General features: G+C 37.0%; 3 protein-coding genes across 5 annotated transcripts; 1 reads left to right on the plus strand and 2 right to left on the minus strand.

Annotated features, from left to right (window-relative positions):
• Positions 1-3,274: 3,274 nt before the first annotated feature.
• On the plus strand, positions 3,275-15,024 carry LOC140771658 (probable serine/threonine protein kinase IRE). Of its 3 annotated transcripts, XM_073113241.1 has the most exons (17): positions 3,275-3,533; positions 3,694-3,885; positions 3,994-5,145; positions 5,225-5,350; positions 6,701-6,873; positions 7,086-7,347; positions 8,679-8,771; positions 8,838-8,978; positions 9,080-9,172; positions 11,121-11,328; positions 11,426-11,511; positions 12,213-12,301; positions 13,835-13,886; positions 13,960-14,016; positions 14,101-14,277; positions 14,376-14,456; positions 14,538-15,024. In XM_073113241.1, the coding sequence occupies exons 1-17, from the start codon at positions 3,528-3,530 to the stop codon at positions 14,616-14,618; spliced, it is 3,069 nt and encodes a 1,022-aa protein (XP_072969342.1). In that variant the 5' UTR covers positions 3,275-3,527; the 3' UTR covers positions 14,619-15,024. The 3 variants fall into 3 exon arrangements, 2 of the variants coding, with proteins under 2 accessions (XP_072969342.1, XP_072969343.1); XR_012106207.1 differs by lacking the exon at positions 14,538-15,024 and having other exon boundaries at positions 13,955-14,016; XM_073113242.1 differs by lacking the exon at positions 3,275-3,533 and having other exon boundaries at positions 3,752-3,885; positions 3,977-5,145.
• An 888-nt stretch (positions 15,025-15,912) lies between these two features.
• LOC140772101 (thioredoxin-like fold domain-containing protein MRL7 homolog, chloroplastic) lies at positions 15,913-18,424 on the minus strand. The gene is made up of 5 exons (XM_073114001.1): positions 17,627-18,424; positions 17,000-17,084; positions 16,700-16,811; positions 16,439-16,582; positions 15,913-16,269 (listed from the first exon to the last, which is right to left on the minus strand). The coding sequence occupies exons 1-4, from the start codon at positions 18,358-18,360 to the stop codon at positions 16,479-16,481; spliced, it is 1,035 nt and encodes a 344-aa protein (XP_072970102.1). The 5' UTR covers positions 18,361-18,424; the 3' UTR covers positions 15,913-16,269; positions 16,439-16,478.
• Positions 18,425-21,593: 3,169 nt separating this feature from the next.
• LOC140772295 (large ribosomal subunit protein uL18-like) lies at positions 21,594-25,775 on the minus strand. The gene is made up of 9 exons (XM_073114290.1): positions 25,656-25,775; positions 25,206-25,275; positions 25,029-25,120; positions 24,805-24,931; positions 24,624-24,703; positions 24,431-24,547; positions 22,754-22,888; positions 21,990-22,159; positions 21,594-21,874 (listed from the first exon to the last, which is right to left on the minus strand). The coding sequence occupies exons 1-9, from the start codon at positions 25,656-25,658 to the stop codon at positions 21,754-21,756; spliced, it is 915 nt and encodes a 304-aa protein (XP_072970391.1). The 5' UTR covers positions 25,659-25,775; the 3' UTR covers positions 21,594-21,753.
• Between the last annotated feature and the right edge of the window lie 772 nt (positions 25,776-26,547).

A 26,547-nucleotide genomic window follows, 5' to 3' on the forward strand; every position in this document is an offset into this window, starting at 1 on the left:
CATCCTTGACTTCCCTAGCCATCTCCTCTTGGCCTCCTTTGCACAATAATCAATGGCCCATATTTGTCATCCTCCACCTCAACATCATGTCCACAAGCCTTGTTTACATTGTTGCCTAAAACACATTTTTCCCTAGCGGTCGTATCCATACTCGACTTTTCAAGGGCTTTCTCAGATCCAACTCAATGCACACTTTCGCATATCTCCCTCTCTCAATGATAACAGTTGAGTCATCGATACAAATAGGTTTATTGAAGGCGGCGACTGAGACGAGTTTTTGGATCTTCTATTATTCAAATGGAAGATATGGAAGGCAAATCCACACTAGGGCAATCTTAAATGCCTCCGACTGTGGCTTAAAATTATCTCTCTCTTTTATGAGATTGAGAACTTGATCTTGGAATACCTAAGAATTCAGGGTAAGCATAAACAACATATTAGATTCATCAAAAGAAATGAAATATAGTCTTCTAACTATGGCTTGAAAGTATCACTCCATTTCATGAGATTAAGCACTTGATCTTGGAACACCCAAGGTCACGCTGTAAAAACAAACGGCATATTAGATTCATCAAAAGAAATGAAATACATAAAATTCATTATTCATTTCAGTAATATAATATTCCTCTATATTAGCATAGGCTCCACATAGTATTTCTCTAAGGATCTCTAAGGAATTGGCCATCTCATGATCTGAACAAAAGAGAGAAACACTATCTCTCTCTCTCTTTCTGGAGTGCCTCAAGATCCAACACAAATCCTATCCTTAGTTTGCTGAGCAATTTTAGCTAGAAGATCTTTAGGGATCTGTTCATTAAATTTAGGCAAGCCCTTTCCCAAGGCTACATAAGCCTAGGATATGGGTATTGAATGCATCTGAGAGGGGTCGCCACCATTAACAATCCTCAACCCTAAAAGAAATATAACTGGGTTAAGCCTACTTTTTTCTCAAAAACAAGTCATCAATCACAAAAGATTCACTTGCAGCTTGGCCAACACCAGAACCTGTTGCAGAAGCTCGCGAGTTCCCACCTCCTCCCACCAAAAGAAATATAACTAGGTTAAGCCCACTTTTTTCTCAAAAACAAGTCATCAATCACAAAAGATTCACTCGCAGCTTGGCCAACACCAGAACCTGTTGCAGAAGCTCGCTAGTTCCCACCATTGAGAAAAGGGGGAGGCCTCCTTCATCACCAAACACAAACACACAACAATAAATAGCCAAGACATTGATCAAATTTTACATACCCAACCTTTGCAACAGCCCCTATGCACTAAACATAGCTTATTGTGGATATTGACGAGGGTAACTTAAAATTTTTGGTACATTAGGTCTCTTAATATCTCAATTAACAAGTATTTTAATGTCTGCAAATTAATATTGAAAAACACATAGATACATGTATGTATCTAAACCCTAGGCAATAATATCACTCTTTTGCTTAAGTAAAAGCAGAAGAAATATTAAAAAACAAAAACAAAGATGAACGCTAAGATTTTAACGTGGAAAAACCTAAATGGAAAAAAATCACATATCCAAACTCGGATTAAAACTAATCAAAAAATAGTAGCAGTTACAAGCCTAACTCACAAAATAACCCGTCGATCCCCACGACTTTGTTCCTCTCGGTCTTTGCTCGCTAAAACCCACGATTCACCACTTTCCATGATTAATATCCAACCTCAGTAGCCCTTGAGATTGATCATTCGTCTAAATTGCCCTTAAGACGAAAGTTTAATACCTTATAGAAGAGACGGATCATGTTGGTTGAAGAAACGACGTAGCCTCAAGAATTTTCTTTCAATTGCCTTTTTCCAACCACCCTAAAGTTAGGACATCACAATGCTTATATATGTACCCAAGATAGAGCTATATCCAAGTCGTATCCAAACTCACAAAAGTTCAAAATTTGCATATTACGTAGGTGCATTCAAACGCGGCCCAAATGCATTCGAACGGCCTGACTTGTTCTCAAGTGCGTTCGAACGCGGTAACTTAATTTTCACAGGTTGCATTCGAACGCACAAATACACTCCTCTGTATATGTGAACGTGCTGTGAACGTATGCAGGATGTATTTGAACGGCCCTTGACTGCGTTCGAACGACAGAAAAACGTTCTCTGTATGTGTGAACTCTTGCACACGCGTTCGAATGGCCTGAACGCGTTCTCTGTATGTGCGAACGTATATGTCACGTTCAAACGGCCTGAATACGTTCTCTGTATGTATGAACTCCTGAGAGCGCGTTCGAATGTGGCATTTGAACGCGGTGTGAACGCAGAAACCTTTCTCTTTTGATCTTGCAATTCTTCAATCCAAATACTTTCTAGACTTATATAAATGCTCATGTACATATATAAAAACACTTAGTATATTTTGTACACAATTGACAACACTAAAAACCTAACAAATATTAACCAAATGTGATTATGTGCTTAAGTTAAAAATCTGACAGGGTAATATATAATTGGGCTTAAATCATAGGGATGGGTATTATTTTACAAGATGGCTCAGCATCCTCCTCTAATAAAACACATTACATAACATTGAAATGGAATCATCTTTTAAAACAATTCACAGTAAGTGGATCTAGCATATTATGAGAGTTGCGAGATAGAGTCCCTAGCACATTAGAACACAACTGATGAGGTAACAAGCATCGAACGGCCACCAAGGCAAACTCAGATGGATTTTTTTTAGAAGCAAATCAACACTCATCTGTTCTTCTTATTTATATAAATAAATCATAGTAAGTCATTGACTTAGACAAGGCGTATTGATTAGGATCCCACACGTAGTGGACAGTCACAACCATTAGCCATTAAGTATATAAATTTAACCTCTCACACTTGATATTATTTTATTAAAAATGAGAAAAAGAAAACTAGTAGCAGATCCTCTGCAGCCCTAATGGAGGAATTGACTACGATTGAAGGTGACCAGCCAATGGGAGGATGCCGTAAAGTCCCATTCCTAGGTTTGGGGGCAATCTACTTCTGGGAACAATTACTGATGTAATAAACAAGCAGCAGATCCGAGAAAGGTCCAGAAAGGACATACAACTGGCGGTTATTTCCGTTAAAAACTCTCCGCATCGGGTATAAATTAATTAACCTCCATCCCCGCGCGTGGCAGTTTTTCATTCGCTAGAACGTCAACCTTTGGTCGATCTTAGCCAGTCGTTTTACCCGTTATAGACATTGTTACCCTTCTCCTTGGTCAGAGGGGAGAGAGAGGGAGAGAGGGAGAGGGAGAGAGAGAGGGAGAGGGAGAGAGAGAGAGAGAGAGAGAGAGAGAGAGAGAGAGAGAGAGAGGATAGAGAGAGAGATGAAGGCGGATACGAAAAATTTATCCGTTTTGGTGGATCTCGCTGTATGTTATCTTGTTCGTTCTTGGTTCATCTGGAATTCGTTTTGCCAATATATTTCTTAGAATTTATTTGCGATTGATACAAGCAAAGAGAGGCCCAAGATCAAATTCACCAACACCTCAGGTTTTAACCCCAAAAAATAAACATCTTCTACCGATGGAGGTAAAGGAAGAATCAAATTTCTCTCCTTTTTTCTCAAAGCTTGAAGATTTTGTGGTTTTAGATTTATCTGTTATGATGCGTACCATTTGTTTGCCTTTTTTCCTCTATGAAGCTGATTTGCATTGTACATTGATAATGTTTAATCGTGTACATCTTGCAGGGAGGTGATCGCCGTGTGACATTTGATGCTGTTAAGGAGATGGAGTCCCCGCGTTTCCGCGCCATCCTTCGGGCCACGAGTGGCCGCCGAAAGAGGGGCCCAGCTGATGTGAAGAGCTTCTCCCATGAACTCAATTCCAAAGGGTTGCACCATCTTCCAATGAGAAAGCTCCGTGGCCTGAGCAGCCCAGAAGTAAACCACTGCATCCTATTCTTTCTTTCCATTCCGTCAGATAATTTGAAGATCTTAATAACTGTTTCCCAATCAATTACCGATTTGGTAGATTTGTTGTTTCTGTAGGAATTAATGAGTGTTATTCGGACAAAATTCAATCGATTGAAAGAAGAAGTTGACTCTGAGTTAGGTATTTATGCTGGGGATTTAGTTGGCGTACTTGAAAAATCTTGGGGTGAGCATCCCGAGTGGAGGGTGCCTTTGGAGGATCTTCTAGTGATTGCACAGAAGTGCGCAGAGATGTCAACCGATGAGTTTTGGGTGAAGTGTGAAGAAATCGTTCAGAATTTGGATGACCGCCGGCAGGATCTTCCTATGGGAATCTTGAAGCAAGCCCACACACGGATCCTTTTCATCCTCACGAGGTGTACTCGATTGCTTCAGTTCCAGAAAGAAGGGGCCTACAGTGAGGATGAGCATGTCCTCGGGCTCCATCAGCTGAGCGATTTAGGGTTCTATCATTTTCAGACTGGTTCAGGTGAACTAGGCCGCAAGAGCACACTGAGTGTGAAGGAGATTAAGGAAAGGCTCCTAAGGAGGAAGATCCTGGAGATTAGGCACCTAAGTCATGATTTTGCAGACCGACCAATAACGCACTCTGCGGACAATATTTCACCAGCGAGTAGAGATAGGATCTCATCATGGAAGAAACTTCCATCGGCTGCTGAGAGGAACCAGAAGAAAAGCCATGATGTGAAGGATGTATCTCCGAGAAAGACGGTGATAGATACTTTGACTGATATAAATAAAACTAAAGTTACTATTGATGATGTTGCTACAAATATTAGTTCCACTGATCTTCATTCTGACAGTTTATCCAGCTTGGTAGATTCATCATTCAAGACAGAAAAAATATCTATAGCATACTCCGAACATCAAGAAATTCTAACCGATGGGAAGCCAAAAATGATATGTAGGATCTGTGATTTTGAGATACCAACAGTATATGCTGAAGGTCACTTTAGAGTATGTACAATGGCTGATAGATGTGATTCGAAGGGCTTAAGCATTGATGAGCGTCTGCAGAGAATTGCTGAGATACTTGAGAAGATTCTGGTCTCATGTAGAACAAAAGGTTTAGATGGTGTAGAAGTGAATCGTGAGATTGCAAGAGTCAACACCTCATATGTAACTGAAGAACCTGACGGCATTTCTCCAAGTCAGAATAATCCATGTGATTCTTGGCCAGCAACAGCCGCAGACTTCTTTCCAGAAGTTGTTAGTTTTCTTATTATGACTAATCTGGATGATTTGTGACTACCTTGAACCACTGACATTGTGTGACTATAATTGACAGGATACGCCAGGTCCATCATCAGGAAGTGTGACACCACAATCACGATCAGTGACACCAAAAACTAGCCAGATTGACTTGCTACTGAGTGGAAATAAGCAATTTTCAGAGCTTGAAAACTTTCAACAGGTATTTTCTTCAGTTGATCATCATTTGCAAGATTTGCAGTGATCTCTTAGTGAAGAATAACAGTTGCTTTAAATAGTAGGCCTGTTTAGCATGAGTATACGTAAAACAATGTCATGCAGATTTAGAAACCCAGCTTTTTTTCATTTGTGATGGACATAATGGAAGTCCAGAGTTGAAGCTTCCCATATAGGTATTATGCATCAAGATATGCACTCCACAGACCTCTCATTTTGTTGATTTGGTAATCTGTACCAAGCATAATATCAGCATGAAATCCTTGTGAGACTGGAGGAGACTTGTCCTAAGGCAGGATGGAACAGCGAGAAAAGAAGCCTTCTCAAGTAAATGGTTGCAATAGATTCTACCCAAGTTAAACTTCATATCTCCTATTTTTTAAATTTTTTATAGATAACCATTATCTAATATTCAGTATCTTATTTCTATCAGCATTCTAACGCAAGGAATTCCATCTTATCATATATTAGTCCCTTCAAATTTAATTTACCCGAATTTCACAAAAGTTGGGCTCATGCAGTAGATCTTTCTCAAATTAGATTTGAACTTGGTGGAATGGATCAGTCAGGGTTTAAAATTCAGGTCTATCCATGAGAATTATCTTGGAGGAAAAATGGATCATGTAACTTCCTGGTCCAAATATTCCTATTGAAATACTTATATTTGATGCAAGTTGAAGGGAAGAGGGATTTATTTTTCATAAGTTCCCATGCAGTTTGCTAGAACCAATAGATTACCAAGTAACCAAGTTCATAAATGTAATTATTGATGATTTGCAATTTCCAGATTTTGTTGATGCTAGAAGTTTTTCCTATATGAGATTTGCTAAAATATAAAATATAAAACTAGCATTCTCTAACACCTTAAATTTTTAGAGTAGCCGGTACGTTAACATATTATTAGAGCAGAGGTTTAGAATTTAGATCCTGCTAGGCCTATTGGTTGTTTAGGATACAAAACCTCCAACCATTTAAATCAAGTCTATTTCTTCAGCCGATCAAAATTTCTCAAGCTCAAAGGGGAGGGAAGGTGTTAGAATATAAAATATAAAAATTATTGTTCTCTCACAATTTAAGCTTTTAGAGTAATTGACAAGTTAATAAGACTATATTTTGATAGACAGAGTTTGCAAAGACTTACACCTTATGGCATTTCACTTCAAAAAATCACTCTCCTATATTTGATTATATTGTCTATTTTGAAATTTCCTAACATGGTATTGCTTTGGCCAGGACTTCTAATAATTTATCTCTCTATCAGCTATAAATTTTAGCAATGTGACTTGAGACAGATTCTCAACTTGTAATGAGCTAGTAATTCATCATATATTTGCAGATTGATAGCCTGCTAGATATCGCCCATGGCATTGTGAGTACAAAGGCTTCTGATTACAGCTCATTGGAGGATTTGAGTTCCTATCTAGATGACTTAACTGCTGTTATTGACACGAGAAAGGTGGATGCTCTTGTTGTTGAAACATTTGGAAGAAGAATAGTGAAACTGCTGCAGTAAGTCCCACAAATTAGTTAAATTCATAATGACTTCAAATATTATTTACACTACGTGGTGCTTGATATCTTATAACATTATCTCAACCATGTGTAAATCAACAATATATTCCCTTTTCGTCTTGGAAGTGCAATTATGGAGCCCAAAGGGTGCCAGTATTGACCAAGTTTCTTCGCCAGTACTGGCCTTGTTTAACACTGTAAATTGACAGGGAGAAGTTTATACATCTTTGTGCGCAAATAGAGGATGAGAATAAAGATTCAAACAAAGATTCCTCATGTACACCGATGGACGAAGATGGTTCTTTGGAACATAATATGGGTCATAATTCACGAGCAAGCAGTTTGAATGCAAAATTTAAGGATCGAACTTCTATTGAAGATTTTGAAATTCTAAAACCAATCAGTCGAGGGGCATTTGGACGAGTCTTTCTTGCCAAGAAAAGAGTCACAGGCGACCTTTTCGCAATAAAGGTGATTAATTTATTTCCTGTAATGAGTATGTGCATAATATATATGACATATTTACACTGCATCAACATAGTAAAAATCTATGCTTTCTGACATTAGAAGTTCCCTTTTTCTACAGTTATAGTATAATTCTTGTTCAAGTGCATGTTTTTTTACTTTGCACAACAAAACTAATATGCGGAAATTCTTAATTCAGAGATTTATCTCTAGTCTTAATAATTTTCTTATGAAGACTGATATGACGTTGTGATTAGAAAAATGTCTACACCATAAACAATAATTTAGCTAAGATATAGATAGGATTCCTTGTTCAAGTAATAAATGTTCCTTGGCTTTGAGCAACAGAATGAATGAACTCTGAAACTTGGAATATGATGTGGCAAGAGAAATGTCTATTTCATAAATGAGAATTACTGATTTTACTTGTAGAGAGCTAGTAAGCCAATTGAGGTTATTAGAATAGCAAAACAGTAGTCAGTATATATTCTACTAAATTTGGCAACAATAAGAAAATGGCTCTTTCCTTTGTCAGGTAACTGGTTGACCCAAAAGATCAAAATATAAGGTAATGAACCAACAATATATATCATGTCATAACACACCTTCTCATATGCAGTCCCTGTGTGCCGCATATAGAAAAACAATATATAAGAGGATTTGTGTCCCTCCGCACTGCACAAGTATAGATAAAAGTAAAACAAGCTTTGAACTCATAACCTTCAAAAAGAGTAGCTCTGCTACACTATCAGGTTATTAGTTACAAAAAGCTTAAGATGTTAGACAAAAAACCTATAATACATATCATGTCGTAGCATTCTTATGTTCTTTCTCCTCTCTAGGATCATTTTCTTGTGGATGTTTACACTGTTTGCTTTTAGTTAGTATACAATCAAGATTGTGTAGCTCATTATAGTTTACTTCCATTCACTAGTTCCTATTGGCCATATCTAGAATGTCATCATCGTCATGATCACCCTGCCTAAATCTTAGAATGTATGACGTGAATAATTATAGGTTGATGTTTTTCACAGCTAGATGTTTGGGTGAATCAATATGTTCATTCCTAGAAGTTTTCATTCTGCATTCTGTAGTGCATCTGTATTGTCAATGTCATTCTCATATGCATGGGCATGTAGTGCCTGGAACATTACTACTGAAAAACTGAATGTTATTCAGAAATCCATATTTTTTTTCATGTCAAGCTCATGGTAGGTAAAATTTTGCACTGTTTAGAATAGTCTTCTTATCTTTTTGCAAGAAAATTACCTTGAACCATTAGTATATCAGAAAGTTTAATTCTCCAGAAGACTAACATCATATGAGCACAAAAGTAGGTTCTCAAGAAGGCTGATATGATTCGGAAGAATGCAGTTGAAAGTATCCTGGCTGAGCGTAACATTCTAATATCAGCTCGGAATCCGTTTGTGGTAAGCAAGTCTTAAGACTTGTATCCTAATATATGACTTCATTTTAACTCCCATGTTGATCGACAGGTACGATTTTTCTACTCCTTCACATGTAGGGATAATCTTTATCTGGTCATGGAGTACTTGAACGGAGGGGATCTTTATTCTCTATTGAGAAACTTAGGTTGCCTGGAAGAAGAAATGGCACGCACATACATAGCAGAAGTAGTAAGTGCATGATACCATATCTTAATCTACTTCTAATGAATAATTGTTACGACCCCTTTTGAAGTCAATAAAGATATAAATGCAGAATTTATCTTTTTCAGGTTCTTGCGTTAGAGTATCTGCACTCCTTGAATGTAATTCATCGAGATCTGAAGCCAGATAACTTGTTAATTTCTCGGGATGGCCACATCAAGGTTACTGCACCACTTTTTTTTAATCTCTTGATCACTGTTAATTTCTTTTTTAACAACACCCTTGATTAGTGAATGTACGTGATCAATTTATCAATGATCTTCTTACAATTTCTCCCTTTCAGTCTTCTTTTATGTATCAGAAAGTTATTGATAATAATTTGGTCCATTCTTTAAAACAGTGTGACCAATTCTTTTTGCACATGATTTGCAAGTCGACCTAAGCAACTCTTTCACTAGTTGCATAGTTCTCCTTCTTTGATTTTGATTGAGTGTAAGTTTTAAATGGCATTTTATCATTTTTAACATATACAAGGATGATTTTCATCGTTCATAATTTGGTGTATGGAGTAATTCTTTGATTTCTTTTTTTGAATCACATACTGTAAGCATATAAACAACTTCCCTGAAGTTTCTTTTTACTTTTCCTTGTCAGTTCCTCTGATTGGCTAATTAAGTAGGTCTTTCGGAACTGTTCTGTTGAGTAAATATTTATCTAGAACATGAATGTGTTGCTCTCTTGATTTGAAATATGTTACTTACCCTTCCTGCTTATTGAAAGATCTCCTTCAAGGTAAAAACCAATTCAATTTAGCTTAAATAAAGCGATTGCGAGAATTTTTGTTAAATGTAAATCTGGTTATTAGGCTGATAATGTCATTTTATCTACTGAAAATGGCAGGAACTAGATGAAAAGGAAAACTGGTGTGTAATGTTAGACTCTTTAGTTCTTTAATTAGGAGGACGTTCAATACATCTATTGCCTTGCTAAGGTACTTCACGTATGAAGTTGGCCTGTACATAAAAAAGGTTTTAAATTTGCATATGAGATATGAGTGTCACAAATAAAAGTTTAGTTCATTGTAGCTTGATCACCTAGAATTGTTCATTTGAAGTATGTAAACACCTGCAATCTTATTGTAATGATGAAAGCAAGAATGAGACAGGTTACCTATATGAAGTATGTTCAGATGTATCAATTGGATCCTTAAGTAATTGTTGTTATAACAGTAGCATGTTCAGTTGGGATTAATATGCAAGCATGAAGCAAATTCTTCTGGTACACGTGTGCTATGTGAAAATATCTTTTATTTCTATTAGATTTTGGCTACGATCAGGCTGTTGACAGGAACTTCACTTTTTTCTTTTTGTCACCTTTTTGAAGATGGATCTATTAGAGGAGCTAATGGAAGCCAAGAAACCACCAATGCTTTCTTTACCAGACACACACCCTTTAGAATTCCTTTTTCGTCCATTTTGTCTTCACTTTTTTCAGAAAAGTGGGCTGAACCCAGTTATATTATTTGAGAAATGGGGATGTACAGGGGCAGAGGAGGAGGGGAGGGAAATGTTACAGCGAGACGAGGGCAGTGAAAGACTCAAATGAAATCTAGGAAGAGAAGTGGAAGGAAGACCTCCAGCCCTTCCAGATCTCAGCAAAACGGGTATGAACTATGAAGGTGGTCACTGTCTCGCCTTAAGACTAGGACACTCATGTTATCTAGAGAGAGAGAGAGAGAGAGAGAGGAAGAAGAAGAAGAACTCACTGGCTTTGTTTTTTGGGGAAAAAGCCTAGTTAGCCAACCAACTTGTGCGACATACCTGATGGTCTTTTCAAGAACTCAAACTTCAACTGAGAAACATGGCGTTAGGGGAGAAAGGTCTATTATTTCTCATTAGGATAAAGAATATATAAATGCAAGAAGTAATGTTTCTCAGATTCAAAATAAGGACTCTACACACGTACAGATACACATTAGCAATTAAAATTCATATTTCTGTTCTATGTTACACATTTACACTACCTAGTCTTCTTCAAGAAATTCTTAGACTTCAAAGTTATACAGACTGTTTTGATCTTTTCTATTCATTTGCTTTTGACAAGATTTCTTATCTACCCTAATGTCATTTAACAAAGTCCTTACATCTGCTCTAATATCTTTTGGTGCAGTTGACTGACTTTGGGCTCTCTAAGGTTGGTCTTATCAACAGCACTGATGATTTATCCGGTCCAGATGTCAGCAATGCTTCTCTTTCAGGTGATAGTGGACCAACTAGAGCAGCACAACGAGCACAAAAGAGAGAGCAGAGACGAAAACAGTCAGCTGTTGGCACTCCTGATTATTTGGCACCAGAGATACTTTTGGGGATTCCTCATGGTTTGTCATTACAATGCTCAATAGAAATATACTAGTCACACTTCATCCTCAACACTAGCACAAAATAATATATCCTCTCATGATTTTTACACCATAGGCCAAACTGCCGATTGGTGGTCTGTGGGCGTCATTCTATTTGAATTGATTGTAGGTATCCCCCCATTCAATGCAGAGCATCCACAGGTACATCACAACTCTCAACCTTCTCATGTTTGTTGTTCAAATTGCACCTCTGCGGGCTCCTCAATTTTTATTTTTTCTGTAGCCAATTCCTGATTTGCTGAACTATTCGATGATTTTGAACTACTATGGACATTCCTAGCATGTCTTAGTTTTTGTTTTTGAAGTTCACCACCATTTATAGATTGCAATTTTTATTTTCTACTTGTTTATGTGATACAGTTACTTATTGAGATTGTTTTCCAGTCATCTTCCCAGCAGATAGAGATGTACTTATGTTCATCTGGCAAACAATGTTGTTAAGTTATAAATATTCTGCTTTTGAAATGTGATATGTCTAACCCGTTGCTAATACCTTGTAGTCAACCATTTCTCAACTTGGAAACCACACTAAGCATCTAGTTATGATTATCAGAGATAATATAGATTACAAACAATTAGTTTGTAGAAAATCAATCAAAAATCTTTCATCCACAACCTCCAGCATGCTTTTTCCATTTCTATCCATTAAAAGACATTCAAGCATAGGTTCAAAATAAGTCTTGATTATTCATATCTAAACACAGATTTCATGTATGTTAAACTACATAAATCTAGAAAATTTTCAAATAACTTGTGAAATTGACGTAACTTCATCAAGTGCATAGAGTTAGTTATCTACAACAATATATGATACTTCTGCTCTAACGGAAACTTCAATGCAGATAATCTTTGATAACATCATGAATCGTGATATACCTTGGCCTCAGATACCAGAAGAAATGAGCTATGAGGCTTATGATCTGATCAACAAGTAAGAGAGTTTTTTTTTTTCCTTTGGAACTATGTATATAGTTGACATAAAGTTATAAACTTGCCAAGTCAATTCAACATTATGAAGCCATTCCAAATATCCTATGCCCAAAAGCTGATGCCATAGAGTGGGAAAGGCATTGTATATGTTGATGATTGATTCCATTAATCAATATATTCGCTCTTCATCTTGGAAGTACAATTGTAGCACACAAATAGAGGATGGGAATAAAGATTCCTCTTGTACACTGGCGGATGGAGATTGTTCTTTGGAAAATACTATGGATCATAATTCACGAGCAAGCAATTTGAATGCAAAATTTAAATATTGAACTTCTATTGAAGATTTTGAAATTATAAAACCAATCATTTGAGGGGCATCATGAAAATGTCTAGTTGGCTTCGGCAACCAGCCGTCAACCTGATGTCATCTTGCTGAAGTGCCAACTTCCTAGCAAAGCCATATGTACACAAGAAAGGGGCTTGCCAGGAAAAGAGTAAGTCTGTTTATCAGCTAAACTTTAGAAAAACAAAGTATACAACCCTATATCTCAAAGAAGTCCCTTTTTCCTTTTCCCTGTGACTATATTTATGCCTTGAGACTTGAGAGACTTCAGACTGTTTCTCATCAGATGCATGTGTCTAAACTGCAATCCAACCAATGAAGTAGATGCCTCAGGGATTGCATTCACCTCAAAGTATAATCAGCTAAAGAGTTAAATGGAAGATGCTACTATGAATGAGGCAAGAATCATAAGCGAGTCAGTTAGCAGCTAGTCCCACTGGTTTTGTCTATTTAATGAAGATATTTACAACTTTGTAAGTAATAGGAAACATATTTCTTAATAAAGCAAGGAAAATCACGATGTAGAAACTTTAGGAACTTACATAAAGGTATTATGGTGCTAGGTCAAAGGAGCATTTTTAGGTCAAAGTAGAATGATGACAAAGATTTATCATTAGACATGGCAACAATGAATTAAGGGGTCTTCCAGTTGTGGGCAGATTTAAAGCACAAAATGCAGCAGTAGGAGCAGCAAAAACAACAAATAAGGACTTACTCCAAACTATTTGAGATCAACTATGTAGATTTCATTTTCCTTCATTCATCTCTGCTTAGAACAAGGGCTTGTATCAAATGAAGTTCCATGGAAAAACATGTAAGAGTTTCTAAATTAAAATTCTCCTTTTTATTTAATGATGCAGCATGCTATATAGAGTGGGTCCATCATTATGCTAATGCAGGGGTCATTAAATACATAAAAGCGATAATATAAGTGCTGATAAATCATTATTTTCTTCTTTTTCCAGCAATATACAGTTCTATTGATGATATATTTTGTTTATTAGTTTTGTCATAGGTTATAGATAGATGTAATGAATGTTCTCATTTTCGTATCTTTTTGCTTTTTCATATATTTTCGTAATTGATGAGTCTAAATAATGTTCCAATTTACAATGTACATTCAGGAAGTTCAAAAAGAATTGTATGCATTTAAATTTATTGCGCATTTCATCTTTACTTTATGTCCAGATTGCTAATCGAGAACCCACTCCAAAGAATTGGTGCAACTGGTGCTGGAGAGGTAACAATATTTCATTTGAACGGATTTGGATGCTGATCTACTAGAACCTGACGTGTGTTTTGTCATAGGGCAGGTCAAGGCTCATCCATTCTTTAGAAACATCAACTGGGACATGCTTGCAATGCAGAAGGTCATATGATTGTAATTCTTCACTTTCCAATTTGTACAGCAGATACAATTGAATGATCACCACTACATATTCTTCATTTTTCAGGCTGCATTCATTCCTTCAGCGGAAGATGAATATGATACAAGCTATTTTACTTGCCGCCATCCCTGGATCACAGCAGATGATCAAACTGATGCAGTATCTAATGATTACGATGATCTGAGTGACGCAAGCACTATGAGTTGCTGTAGCACTCCACAAAGTTGCAACCATGATGAAGATGTATAGATATACAAAGTTTACTTTATTTTAATTAAGTCTAATATATTTGACTCTTTTATAGCTTCTCACCCGTATTACACTTTATATTATGTAAACAGGGCGATGAATTTGGTAGTATGGCAGACCTTGGAGCTCCAAACCTTTCTGTGAAGTACTCGTTCAGTAACTTCTCGTTTAAGGTAGAACTCAGGTCTGGATCTAATGTCTCTCCCATTGAGAATCTAATGAACTGATTACAGATCCTTCAATTTTGAATCCAGAATGTGTCTCAACTAGCGTCCATAAACTATGATCTGATAACAAAGAACAATAAGGATTCTCCAACTCCTTCTGGATCTTGAGACAACATGAGGAAACAAGAGTTTGGTTCAGTAGGCAATTGCTTCCAAGTCAAATTCGCCAAGTCTGATTGGAGTGGATGGACTATTCGCAAGTTCTCGATTTTGGTCGAAAGTTAAAAGGAAATATATCAAATGAGATACATAGATCAAGGGCCCTCTTGGTTTAATCTTCTTAGTAGTTTATACATATATGAAAAACAAAATGGTGAGATCTGTATGACATGCCAATTTCCCCCCTTTTTGGATCTTCTTCCTTCTACTTCTCATTCACCTTTTATCTTTGTACATAGAGCTGCTTGTTGATAGTCCCTGCGTGTGTACTCACGTGTAATTTACCAGCATTTTGAAGGACTGTGCTGGACTCAGAAACATGTAAACAATTTTGCAAATATGAATTTGTTCTTCATGAGAGCTTCAGTACTCGTCTTTCACACTCATAGTGTTGAAACTACTGATTTCAGGGGGCTTCTCAACCCAAAATAACTAGAAGCCAACGGATGATCAAGTTCAGATGGTCACAATTTCTCGAATATTAAGCTGAGTTCAAGCTCATTTTGTAGCACTGATATTAAATAAACTCGTCTCTTTTCTGATAGAGAGGACCTCAGAATTTGGATTATGGCCTGAGCTGCGATACTTGCGGGCTTTTGCAATTTAACTAATTATTTTTCAAATTTGGGTTTCTGAAAACTGAGTATATAAATGCAATTAAATTGCAAATATACTTGAGTATACCAACTGCCCACTGGATTCTTTTTTCTCCCAACTTCCAAGAAGAGACATCCAACGCCTCAGTTGTTGTCCTGTCTACATAGAATAGCTTACTTTGAATGTCTTGGTCTGTTTTTGTTCTTTAAGTTCTTTAAAACTTCAATTTTATTTATGGATGAGAGAGAGAATTTACGATGGCTTTTATACCTATTAACTTGCAGTGCGATCAGAGTTTCAGCATTTGTTTTTGGCACTCAGGTTCTATTATTTCCACCACTTAGGTGCTGAACCCACATGATTGATACAAAGAAAATAATTTCAAGCAAACTCTCTTCCTTCATCAGTTGTTATCCAGAGAAGAAAGAAAGATGGATATCGATCAATCCGATCCGAATCCCATAAATTCTCACTGATAAAGTCCTCCAATTCAACAGTTTCTAAGGCCCATTCTTAGACAAATTGCTGTTTCGGTGGCGCCACAGATGGGAGTTTTTTTACACACAGATAGCAGTGCTGATCTATCTGTCAACCCCAACTGTTAGATTCAATTATCAGTCAAGAGTTTATAGGAAAATAACAGAAATAAAAGAATGGATCCTACTAACTGGTATTGTCGTATTCGTTTACAAGAAGATGCAAAACATCACCTGATAACTGTAAGGCAATTAATTGCAATTATCCTTCTTACACTAAGAAAGATTTCTTTGCCCAATTCACTATATGAAATGCATCGATTTTTGCACTTCAATGTGCTGACAACGTTTAAATTACAAATAGAACCACATAACTCCATCAATCTGCTTACTGACGAGGGGACGGATGCAAGAGCCGAGCAACCTAAGTACAAGTGCCTCTTGATGAAATGCAGGACTGCCTCTTGATTGTCAATTTTCCAGGCGACACGCAGGGCATGGTTCCAAGTTCACGAGCAAACTAGTCCCTGGTAACAAAGTAGATGCAGGAAGGCCAAATCAAAATATTGCGGTCATGACCATAATAACAAACAAAAACGTACGCCATTCTTGCTTAAGCAAATCTAGAAAGATAAGAATGAATATGATAATGGATCGCTTGTCCAAGAAAATTATGGTATGTAAATGGACATTTACCAGAATAACTCAGATGCGAACTTGACTAGTGGTAATCATCTCAAAATGGAGGAGCAATTGCAGCAGCATCAACCCACAAAGGTCTCTTAGCATTGTAGTAGAAATGTGCAATCATTTGGACCAGTTCATCAGCAGTTCTCATCTCTACATTTGCAAGACCCGTGCAAGTAATAATAGGGGTAAACTATGGATTAGATACACAAGAGAGAAATCAAACATCCTGTCAGCACAAAATTTTGAAGTTAACTATGTTGTACCCACCTTTCTCCCTATATATGATCTTGTTTCCTTTCAGGAATAACAATTGAGGACATTCTTTCACTTTAAGTGCATAAGCTAAGTCCCTCTCAATGTTAATATCAATCTTGACTGTCTGTCGCATAAAAATGGAGACATCATTATTAACCAAATAGAAGCATGAACTTGTTAGAAGGGATAGAAGAATCCAAATAATTTGAACTTGAAAACAGAATAAGAATTGTGGGAACCCACATTTAATGAATCTTGAACATTGGCAAAGAACAAAGAAAAATTAGAATAAGAAAGCAATAGTTGTCATACTCTGGGAGGTAGACGATCTCTAGCACTCCAGTACACTTTAGCTGCTTTCTCGAGCTCTTTCAAAAGTTTCCAATTATGAGATGCCCTGTGAAAGGGGGTAACATAAGCTAATTCATGAGGAAATAAACAATTAGAAAGTGCTTTCTTTGCAAAAAAAATCAACTGTGATAAATGAATATTATGTGTAGACCTCAGTGACTACACCCGCCATCATTTTTCACAATATTTCAGATGCAGCTCGGAAAGTGTTAACTGTTAATGGGTGTGGCAGCCTGTTAACCAATCAAGTTTAGTGGGCTTAAACCTGAATTGCAGATTCTACGAATCAACTAATACTTTCATCTCAAGATTATGCAGAAATATATGCAATTTGGTATTTCGTACACAAAGATTTACATATTATGTTGGCTGACCACGATGAAACAAGCGTCCAGATTGAGCATATAAAAAGGGGCAACATTTAGGCATAAAATGACTACATCCAGTTTATCTCAAATTTAGGGAAGTTTCTGACGTCATTTGCTCCATTACTTCCAACTCTATCTATGAAGTTTGTGAAGCACTCATACTAGCTTTTCTCTCTACATTTAATAAGAAGGAAATAGAAGAACAAGAAATATATGTTACCTTCGGTAGCGCTCAAACACTAGAACGACCAGTGGACTCGGATGGAACGCAAAGCTCTCCCATTCCAAGCAATTGATCTCCTTCACCCACCCTTCCTCCATCTCCCCCTCCCAATCGATTTCCACCCCGTCCGCCACCACGTTCTTGATCGGATGCTTCTCAAAGTACTCCGACGCCCTGATCCCCCACCCCACATCAGCATCCAAAGGCCAATCCGGATCCTCCTCCTCCACCACCTCCTCCACCTCCGCCTCCGCCTCCTCTTCCTCCCCCTCCAGCTCCTCGGCCGCGGGCCTCAACGCCTCCTCCTTCCCCTCCAAAACTCCTGCATCCTTCTCCTTGATGGAGGCGAACGTCTCCTGGAGCCGGTCCCGGACGAAGTCCTCCACTGCCGTCGCCTCGCTCCGCCGGCCGCGCCGCCGCTTCCGAGGGATCGTCGACAGGAAGCCGTCGCTGGAAGCTACCTCGGTGGAGGGTTTGGGCTTAGGACGCGGTCCTTTAGGTTTCGGCGGGTTCGGTTTAGGGTTTGGGGTATTCGGGTCGGAGGTCGATGACGCCGCTGCGAAGGGACGCGGGGGCTTTAAGCGGAAGGCATAATTTCTGGAAGAAGAGGAGAGTACCGGTGATCTAGGGTAAGGGTTAGGGTTAGGGTTAGGGTTAGGGTTTAAGAAGAGGAAGGAGAAGGAGAAGGAGAAGGAGAAGGAGGGTTTAGGGAGGAGGGTTTGAAGTAACATCGCCGCGGGAATAAATGAAACCCGTCGGTGGACGGCAGTTGCTACGGATAAAAGTTGCAAGAAGCCATGAATTTTGCTTCTCTTTTATTTTTTTAAAGATAAAATTAGGTAAAATGCATTCTACCCCCTGGATAATAATTTATTGGCATAACTACTATCAAGATATTTACAGTTAACCCCCGTTCTCATGTTGGCCTATCAAAGATAGCCATGGCGGCAATTTTGGCCCTATTTACCCTTCTCTCCTCTTTAATTTAGGATGTTTATAATCTCCGAATTACAGGTTTGGGATTATTAAAACAAAACAAAAAAGGTGAAGACTTACTCATTTTTATCTTAAAAAATATATATCAAATTAAAAGTGACAGCTTTGGTCGTTGGCATTAAAAAGAACATCAAAAACAAATACACCGAAATTTGAAACAAATTTTCACCAAATCTTTACTTCTACATCCTATTTTATTTTAGAGATATTTCCTATTACACCCTATGTTTTGTTTTCACCATCTAAAATGGCACCAGCTTATAGATCGTACATCGCTAACCATCTTCGATGCTTACAGCTCTCTAATGCTCCAAGTTATTTTTGTTGCCAATCATCGTGATCTCGATATTCTTGTTAGCATGGCAGCCTAGCTCATCCAGCCACCTATACATATAGTCGAAACGCTTCGATATGTCATAGACTAGCAATGCGCCAATAACCCCACAGTTAGGGTTGTCAAACTCGAAGAGCAGCTCGAGTTTGGCTCGAGCTCAGCTCGACTAAAGCTTGAGTTCGGCTCAACTCGGTCAAAACTGAGCCGAGCCCGAGCCGCTAAAACCAACTCGAAATTAATATCGAGCCAAACTTAAGTTGGAGCTGGCTCACTTAGGCTCGGCTCGATAGGCTTGATATAAAAGGGTGCCATTGCATCCTCCGTTAGTGTCACCTCATCCTCTGCCGCAGTGCGCCTTCTCCTCCTCCTTTTACAGCAGCAATGCCGCCTCCTCCTCCTTCAGCAGCGACAAGCAGCTGCGATGGCCCGCCTCCTCCTCCTCCTCCTCCTTTGTCTCGGCTTGGACTTAATCTAGCTTGATCCAACTCGATCCGGCTCGACTTGAATGACGCTTGATGATAGGCTCATTTCATGCTCGAGCTCAACTCAAGTTAAGCTGAGCCGAGCCTGAGCCCAATTTAAGGCTCGAAATTAATTTTTAGTCGAGCTTGAATCGAAGTCGGCTTGCTCAAGCTAGGCTCGTTTACACTCCTACCCATAGTAATATGTACATGTGATAGCCCTATACTAACCATCTGCAACCCTTAATATATTGATAGTTTATAATAATAAAAAAAATTATCTTCCTTGTGATTCCTCCACCAAAAAGAACAATCTATCGAAAATACAAGTATTTTTATACTAATTATAAATTATTACTATTATAGCTCACAATTATTACTTTTTACGGTTATTATTCTTGTAGTTTGTAATTATCTTTTTATAGTTATATAGCTCGTAGTTATTAATCTTGTAATTCTCAATTATTAATTTTATAGTATTATCCTTTATTGAACATAATTTGTATTTATTTTACCTATTAGGTAAATATATGTGTCACAGAGCTGGCATTTATTGTTTTCCTTCTTTCCTAACCAAAACAAACATAGTGGTACGTTTAAAAAAAAAATTAGACTAATTTTATAAAATATAATTTATAGGTATTAAATATAATTTATAATTTTTTATGTAATTCGAAGTTATTTTCCGTATTATGTAAATCTATGTGTGATAAAGTAATTATTTATAGCCCAAAATAACACATTTGAAGAAAAAATTCTGACTAATTCACATAATATAAGTAGTTCATGATTATGTTACATATAATATAAATATGTGTAAGAAAGTAAGTATTTATTACTATCTACATATTTTTCGAGAGAAAAGTGACATAATATTATATTTAGAAAAAAAAAACTCATACTAATAATATGCATAACATAATTCGCAATTATTTAACCTAATTCATATTTATTTTATATATTATATAAATAGATGTGAGAGAGCAAAATTATATTATTGCTCGTATTTTTTTTGAAAAAGAAATTCCCTGCAAGGAAAACGTGAAACTACTAAAACCTAACTGACTTTTAAATTAAAAGGTAAATTATATTTTTTTTATTTCAAATTATCTATTTAATTTAAAAGCCGAGCAGAATCAAGCCATATGAAATTTTAAAATTATAGATTAAGCAATATGAACTAATTCGTTCTCTAACCATAGCTCATTTACACTAACTTTAGGCGACTTAATTGATTTAGAATCCGGAATTAGATGACTTAGAAACCTAATTTTAGTTGAGATTGCCTTAATGTTGCAATCCTCTAAGCCAGATTCAGTCCTAAAAGAGTTGAGCTCGATTGTTTAGTTTCTTAAATTAAGTTTGGACGAAGCTATTGATTTCCAGCCAAACATTTTCTTTGACTCTTTAATACGAACCCAATCAACAAATAACTACACAAACGAAAAAGAGCGAAGGCACAGACACGCTGCTGACCGAAAATAACAACTTCCCACCCATAGATGCTGTAGACAAAGACAATCATAGGGAGGAAGCATGGAGGAGGCGATAGCGGCAGCAACAACGGTCCGACCGACCGGCGGTGACAGGATAAAAGATCCTCTGAGATAAGAGGAAGGAAAAGAAAACCTGGCACCAAACCCTGTATCAGAACTAGGGCGGAAAAGAACTCCAATTTAATTCCCTATGCTTCCTTTGTGTTATCCAGATTAATTTCATTTACAGCTTGATCACAGGTAGGTTTGATCACGCTCAAGATCGATAAGACTTGAAATAAATCAAACTAAATTTCAGATTCAATCATATGCTTTATTGTTCCCAGAGCTCAGCCTTTAGCTCGAAGGTAGGATGAAAGAAATCGAAACAACTTGATTATGGCAATTATGCTAGAAATCTATTTTAAACCAAGCTTGGAAAGAACTCGGCTCGAACAAACTTGAATAGATTACATGGGCATAACAACAATCAAAACCCAATTAATCAAATCAATCTCCTGTACTAGCAATTCTAACCAACCCACGTCTGCTTTCCAATTATGCAGTATATCATTCACTACATTTTGAATAGTTGTGAGATCTGGGGATGTACTTCTAGGGACTTCACAGAACCAGTTTAAACAATCAATAATAATGAAACTACATGCAAGTCCAGCATAACAAGAGTAGGAAGAAAATTTATCGAATTGTCTAGGCATGAAGCATGATTAGATTGTATTGTTGGAATTCCGAACACCAAGACCAAAAAAGATCTGATTTAACAAAAATGAGAATTGGACTCTGCAAAAGAAAGACAGAAACTATGGCAAATAACTAGCACATATCCTGGCTACAATTTTACTCATCATCTTCATCCTCATCATCGTAGTCACCGGCGCCAGCAGATGAGTTGAGGGCATTTAACCGTTCAATGAGCTTAGCTTTCCTCTCCTCATATGTGAGCTTCTTCAAGTTAAACCTGTCATGTAAACAAAAAAGTAGTTATTATACAAGGCCAAAACTTCAGTTACATCCTAGCTTGGATGCTTCAATCACACTCGGTCGCAGGCTTGCAGCATAAGGATTGATAGTACCTCTTGTGCTCTTTGGGAGGTTCTTTGGTAGATTTCTTGAGACTTGGGTCTGCACGAATTGCAGCATGCACCTTCTTGTACAGCTCTTCCATATCATCTGGTTCAACTCCCCTCTTAATATATTCACTGAAATGGGTCTGGTACTTTTCAGGTTCATCCTCCATCAGAGTCTGGATGGAAAAGCAGAAACCCGAACTATGTCAATGCTGTTATTTGCAAGACTAAATTTTCACACAATACCATACAAGTGCCAAGAATATAGGTTTTAGGGATGAATATGGATGAGGAATAAATTCTACAGTGCAATCCAATTAAATGATAGCAAATACAAGTTTCACATGATGAGCATAAAAGGAAAGAACATGAGGAAGATGTACAGTCATAGCCTCATTTTTTAAGAGGTTGTTTCCAAGAAATGAACCCATCACCTTAAAGAGTTTATGATGCAAAGAGCAAGCTTTGCCATCACAATGTGATTATTTCTAACAAAATGATTTTGGAATTTATTGCAATTGTCAAAATTAAAACCAAAATAGAGAACTTTTCTAATATAAAATATAATCCTATATGTTTTTCCTTTTTCTCAACCTATAGTAGAAGACATGGTTAAGAAAGTGATATTTAGTGGTATATTGTTTAGACCTTCAGAGCAGCAAGTAAAAGCTGGAATATGCATCAGAATATACAAGCAAAATGAAAATTAAGCGCAAACAGAAGTAGCAAAATGAAAATTAAGCATAAACAGAAGTAGCAAAATGACTAACCCTCATGTAAGAAGCAATATGACCACCAAATATGTACTTGCGGTGAACCTCTGCGTCGAGTTGTTTATCATCCTTTTTAAAACCAGCAAACCTCTTATCACTGTGAGGAATATCAAGACCACCATCTAATGCTCCCTGCCCTCAACAGCACAAAGTTAGTTAATCACAAAGACTAATATAACAAATTACAAACCAAATGCTCAGAATTGTATTTCATTTAGCAATGACTGCGGGTGTCAACAAGCCAAAAATGATTACTCATGTTTGGCTCAAAATAAAATTTATTGAATTAGAACACAAGTAGAGCTAGAAAATTGAGCTAAAATTCTAGCTCATGTTCAGATTGAAAGAATTCAAGCCAACTCATTGTCAGCTCATTTGACTTGTTTACCTTAGCCAATCATTCCTAAGCACTATACTGAGCCGAACATGAGCAAGCTAAGCTTTGCTCATGTTCGACTAGTTTATATTACGAGCTAAAACTCATGTCCAATTAATTTATCTAATAACCTACAGACCTAGTCGATCTCAATCAAAATTTCGAGCAAACACGACAAACACAAGCTGTTTGCGAACAACAAGCTCGATTGATAGCCCTAGCCTTAACAAGATAGAAGGTTTATACTTTATACAAAATCCAAATGTTTAGCCAACATTAACGTATCAAAAGACGATGGGGACAAAGTAACCAAATCTATATCTAGACTAAAATGTTTTTTTCAAAAATAATCTTATCTAGTGTCTCCACTGCTTAACCGACAGTTTGGGAATTACAATCAGGTATAAACTCTGCAAATCAAAGGGTGCAGTCCTAATGTCACTAGAAGAAGTCCTGATAGAAACAAAACATTATAAATTTAGTGGACACCAAATTACTTCACATATGGACAAATTTCCTGCAATTGATTTTAAACATCAAATGAGATTTTTTTTACTATAAAGCAAAGTTTATCTAGAATTATTCAGAAAACATAGACCCACCGCGACAACAATTAGAGCACTGAATGATATTTGAATATTTCAGATAGAAAAGGATCCTTAAGGTTAAAACAAGCAGTAATAAATACAGAATTGGTGAGATACAGAAGCAAGAACAGCATAACCAGGAGGCTGAGGGAGATGAAAAAAACACAAACATATCTTGCTATTCAGAAGCAAGATCTGCACTCCAAAGAGGTAAGAGGAAAACCGCTGAAGAACATGTCCGCCAAGGAAAGATGTGACAATGTCTGTAATGGACCAGATAACCAGGTAATAATCGCATGATCTAGTAACTTCACATGTTTACAACCCAGTGTGCCCCGCCAATGTTTGTCTCTCAAGTCTCTCCAATGGTGATTAGAAAAAACTTTAATATATAATCCCTAATACTGCAGTTACAACAGATAAACTAGTTTTACAGTATAACAATAACCTTTATAACTTCACGCTCCTCTCCTGGTAATATTAGGTGAATTCTTACAAAACAAAACAGAAAGATTTGGGAGCATAAATTCATAATGCTTCCAAAAAAGAAATGTCATATTATCCTTTTTAAGGCATGTAATAAGCAATTGATTCTTGCAATATATGCCATATCTATTGTTAGAAAGATTCATCAAGTGCCAAATAGCAGTTCCATACTGAGCAGCACCGCAAAATTGTCAAATTCAATCAGAGAACAGAAATGTGTTAAACCTTGAGGGCTCCAAAGACACGATTTCCAGTTGTAGTCCTGACAAGGCCAACATCAAGGAGAGCACGGAAAGGTCTCCTGCTTTCAGCAGGTTCAACAGAAAAGTCTTCTCCAGTAGCCTGCAGGGAAGTTATTTATAAATATTATCCAACTACAAAGGGACCAAAGCCGCACATATGGAATTTAGATGGATACCTCAACATTCCCCTCATATTCCTCATCCATCTCAAGCATCTTCAAGACACGGCGTGCCACGAGAAGCCCCGTGCAGTAAGCTATGTGTCACAACATAAACTATTAGATTACAAATAAAGTTTACCAACATGTGCAAAAGATGCGCACAGAATGATATTCTTAAAAATGCATGACTGACTACCTGCAGCATAATTGGTGAGACCCACTTCAAGACCATAGCGAGGTAACTCATGAGAATAAGCAGCTGCAAGGACCAAATCACCAGCAATACTTGCAGAAATGATTTGTGCAGTAATGTCCTTGTTGGTCTACACAAATTGTTAGTTAAGACTAAAACTGATTTACCAATTGTGAGTTCAACATATAAAAGCATCAAAGGTTTGCAATCAAAAAACTTCAGGATACAAATCTGACGACGAATCTGTACTTGGGCGTATTATATTTGTTCTTATCTTGGTTAATAAGTCTAATTCTTGCCCTGTAGTCAGTCTTCCCCTCTGCATAGATAGAAAAAATAATAAGAAAGGATAAGTAACATTAAGCATCATATTAACAAATAACATGTGAATAGAGAGGTCATACGTCTCCTTCTCTTGAACTTGACTTGAAAACGCTTAAAGTATGCCCTACTCTTCTGGCTCTTGACGAAGACCTAAAACATACGTAACAGCACTTGAATTAGAACGCAAGTACGAAAACATGAGATCTTACATAAAAGCCAGAAGCTTTACACCAAACCAAATACACAAATAGAGCCCCAAAGACAGATCTTTCTTTTCCCCACCAAACCATATGTACCATGGAGATCGATTTCGTTAGAACCAACACAAAGAAACAGAATAATGCAGTTTAACATCGTGAAAAACTTACCTGCGCCGCAGAATAAGTACGACATTATCACAACAAACAACATGAGACGAAGCAAAGATCCAGAAGCAAGCAACAAATTTCCAGGGAAATCCAAAAGCGTAGAGAAATAATGCATAGCAAGTCGTGAAACGAGAGATCCGAGAGGGTTGAGAGAAGGCTTACCATCTCCGCGGTGTTCTCGCTTCGTTGCTGCCTTCGCGGGGTCCGAAGGCGAGAAGAGAAGAAGGCTTTTATAACGGCGCCCCGGTATGAAACCCTAATTGCTAAGATGAACGGCTGGGATTGAAGTTCTCACGTGATTGCATTTCTTTTGGTTAAATACGCATTTTACACCCCACCAAAACTTATTTTTACCTCTCAACAATATTTTGGAAGTTATATTGGCAGACTTTTTTAAGTTGGATAAAAAATCTAAAAATTTCATTTTAAGTCATTAATGCAGGGACTAATTTGATTAAAAAAAGGCTTAAAATATTTATAACCTAAGGATAACTTAATTCTGAGCGTAAGTGTAGCGATAATATAAATGTGAACTTTTCTTTGAATGAAAGGTAATTTGCACATTACTACCGTCATTTTTCATATTTACAAATTAATTCCCTTCTTTTAAAAGAAAATATATTTTTAAAATATCACCTTCGATTACTTTATAAAATGGAAATTCTACTGGAGTAATCAAACCAGATTGGATTCTTATCTATTGAACTTTGTAGGATTTGAAATTTTCAAATATAATTTTAAAATTTTAAAATATATGCTAAGATTTCCATATAATCTTTAAAATTTAAATGTAGGAGAAAATCAGATGAGTAATTTTAAATTTCTAAATAACAATTGTTGTACAAGATGAACTCCACTAAAGCAAATAAATTTGTAGAAAGATTTGGTTGTAAAAAGCTTAGAGAGAAGAGAGAATCTTCAACTGATGTTGTCTTGACATCCAAAAAAATCCTCATAATATTTTGATTCAGAATGCATCCTCTTGTTTGAATGTTGCCATAAATATTATCAATATCGTTCAATTTTAAATAATAATCGTGGAAAAAATTCTAAT

This window comes from Typha angustifolia, chromosome 12, assembly GCF_048772165.1.
Source record: "Typha angustifolia cultivar Huaian chromosome 12, ASM4877216v1, whole genome shotgun sequence".
In the NCBI taxonomy this organism is placed as follows: domain Eukaryota; kingdom Viridiplantae; phylum Streptophyta; class Magnoliopsida; order Poales; family Typhaceae; genus Typha; species Typha angustifolia.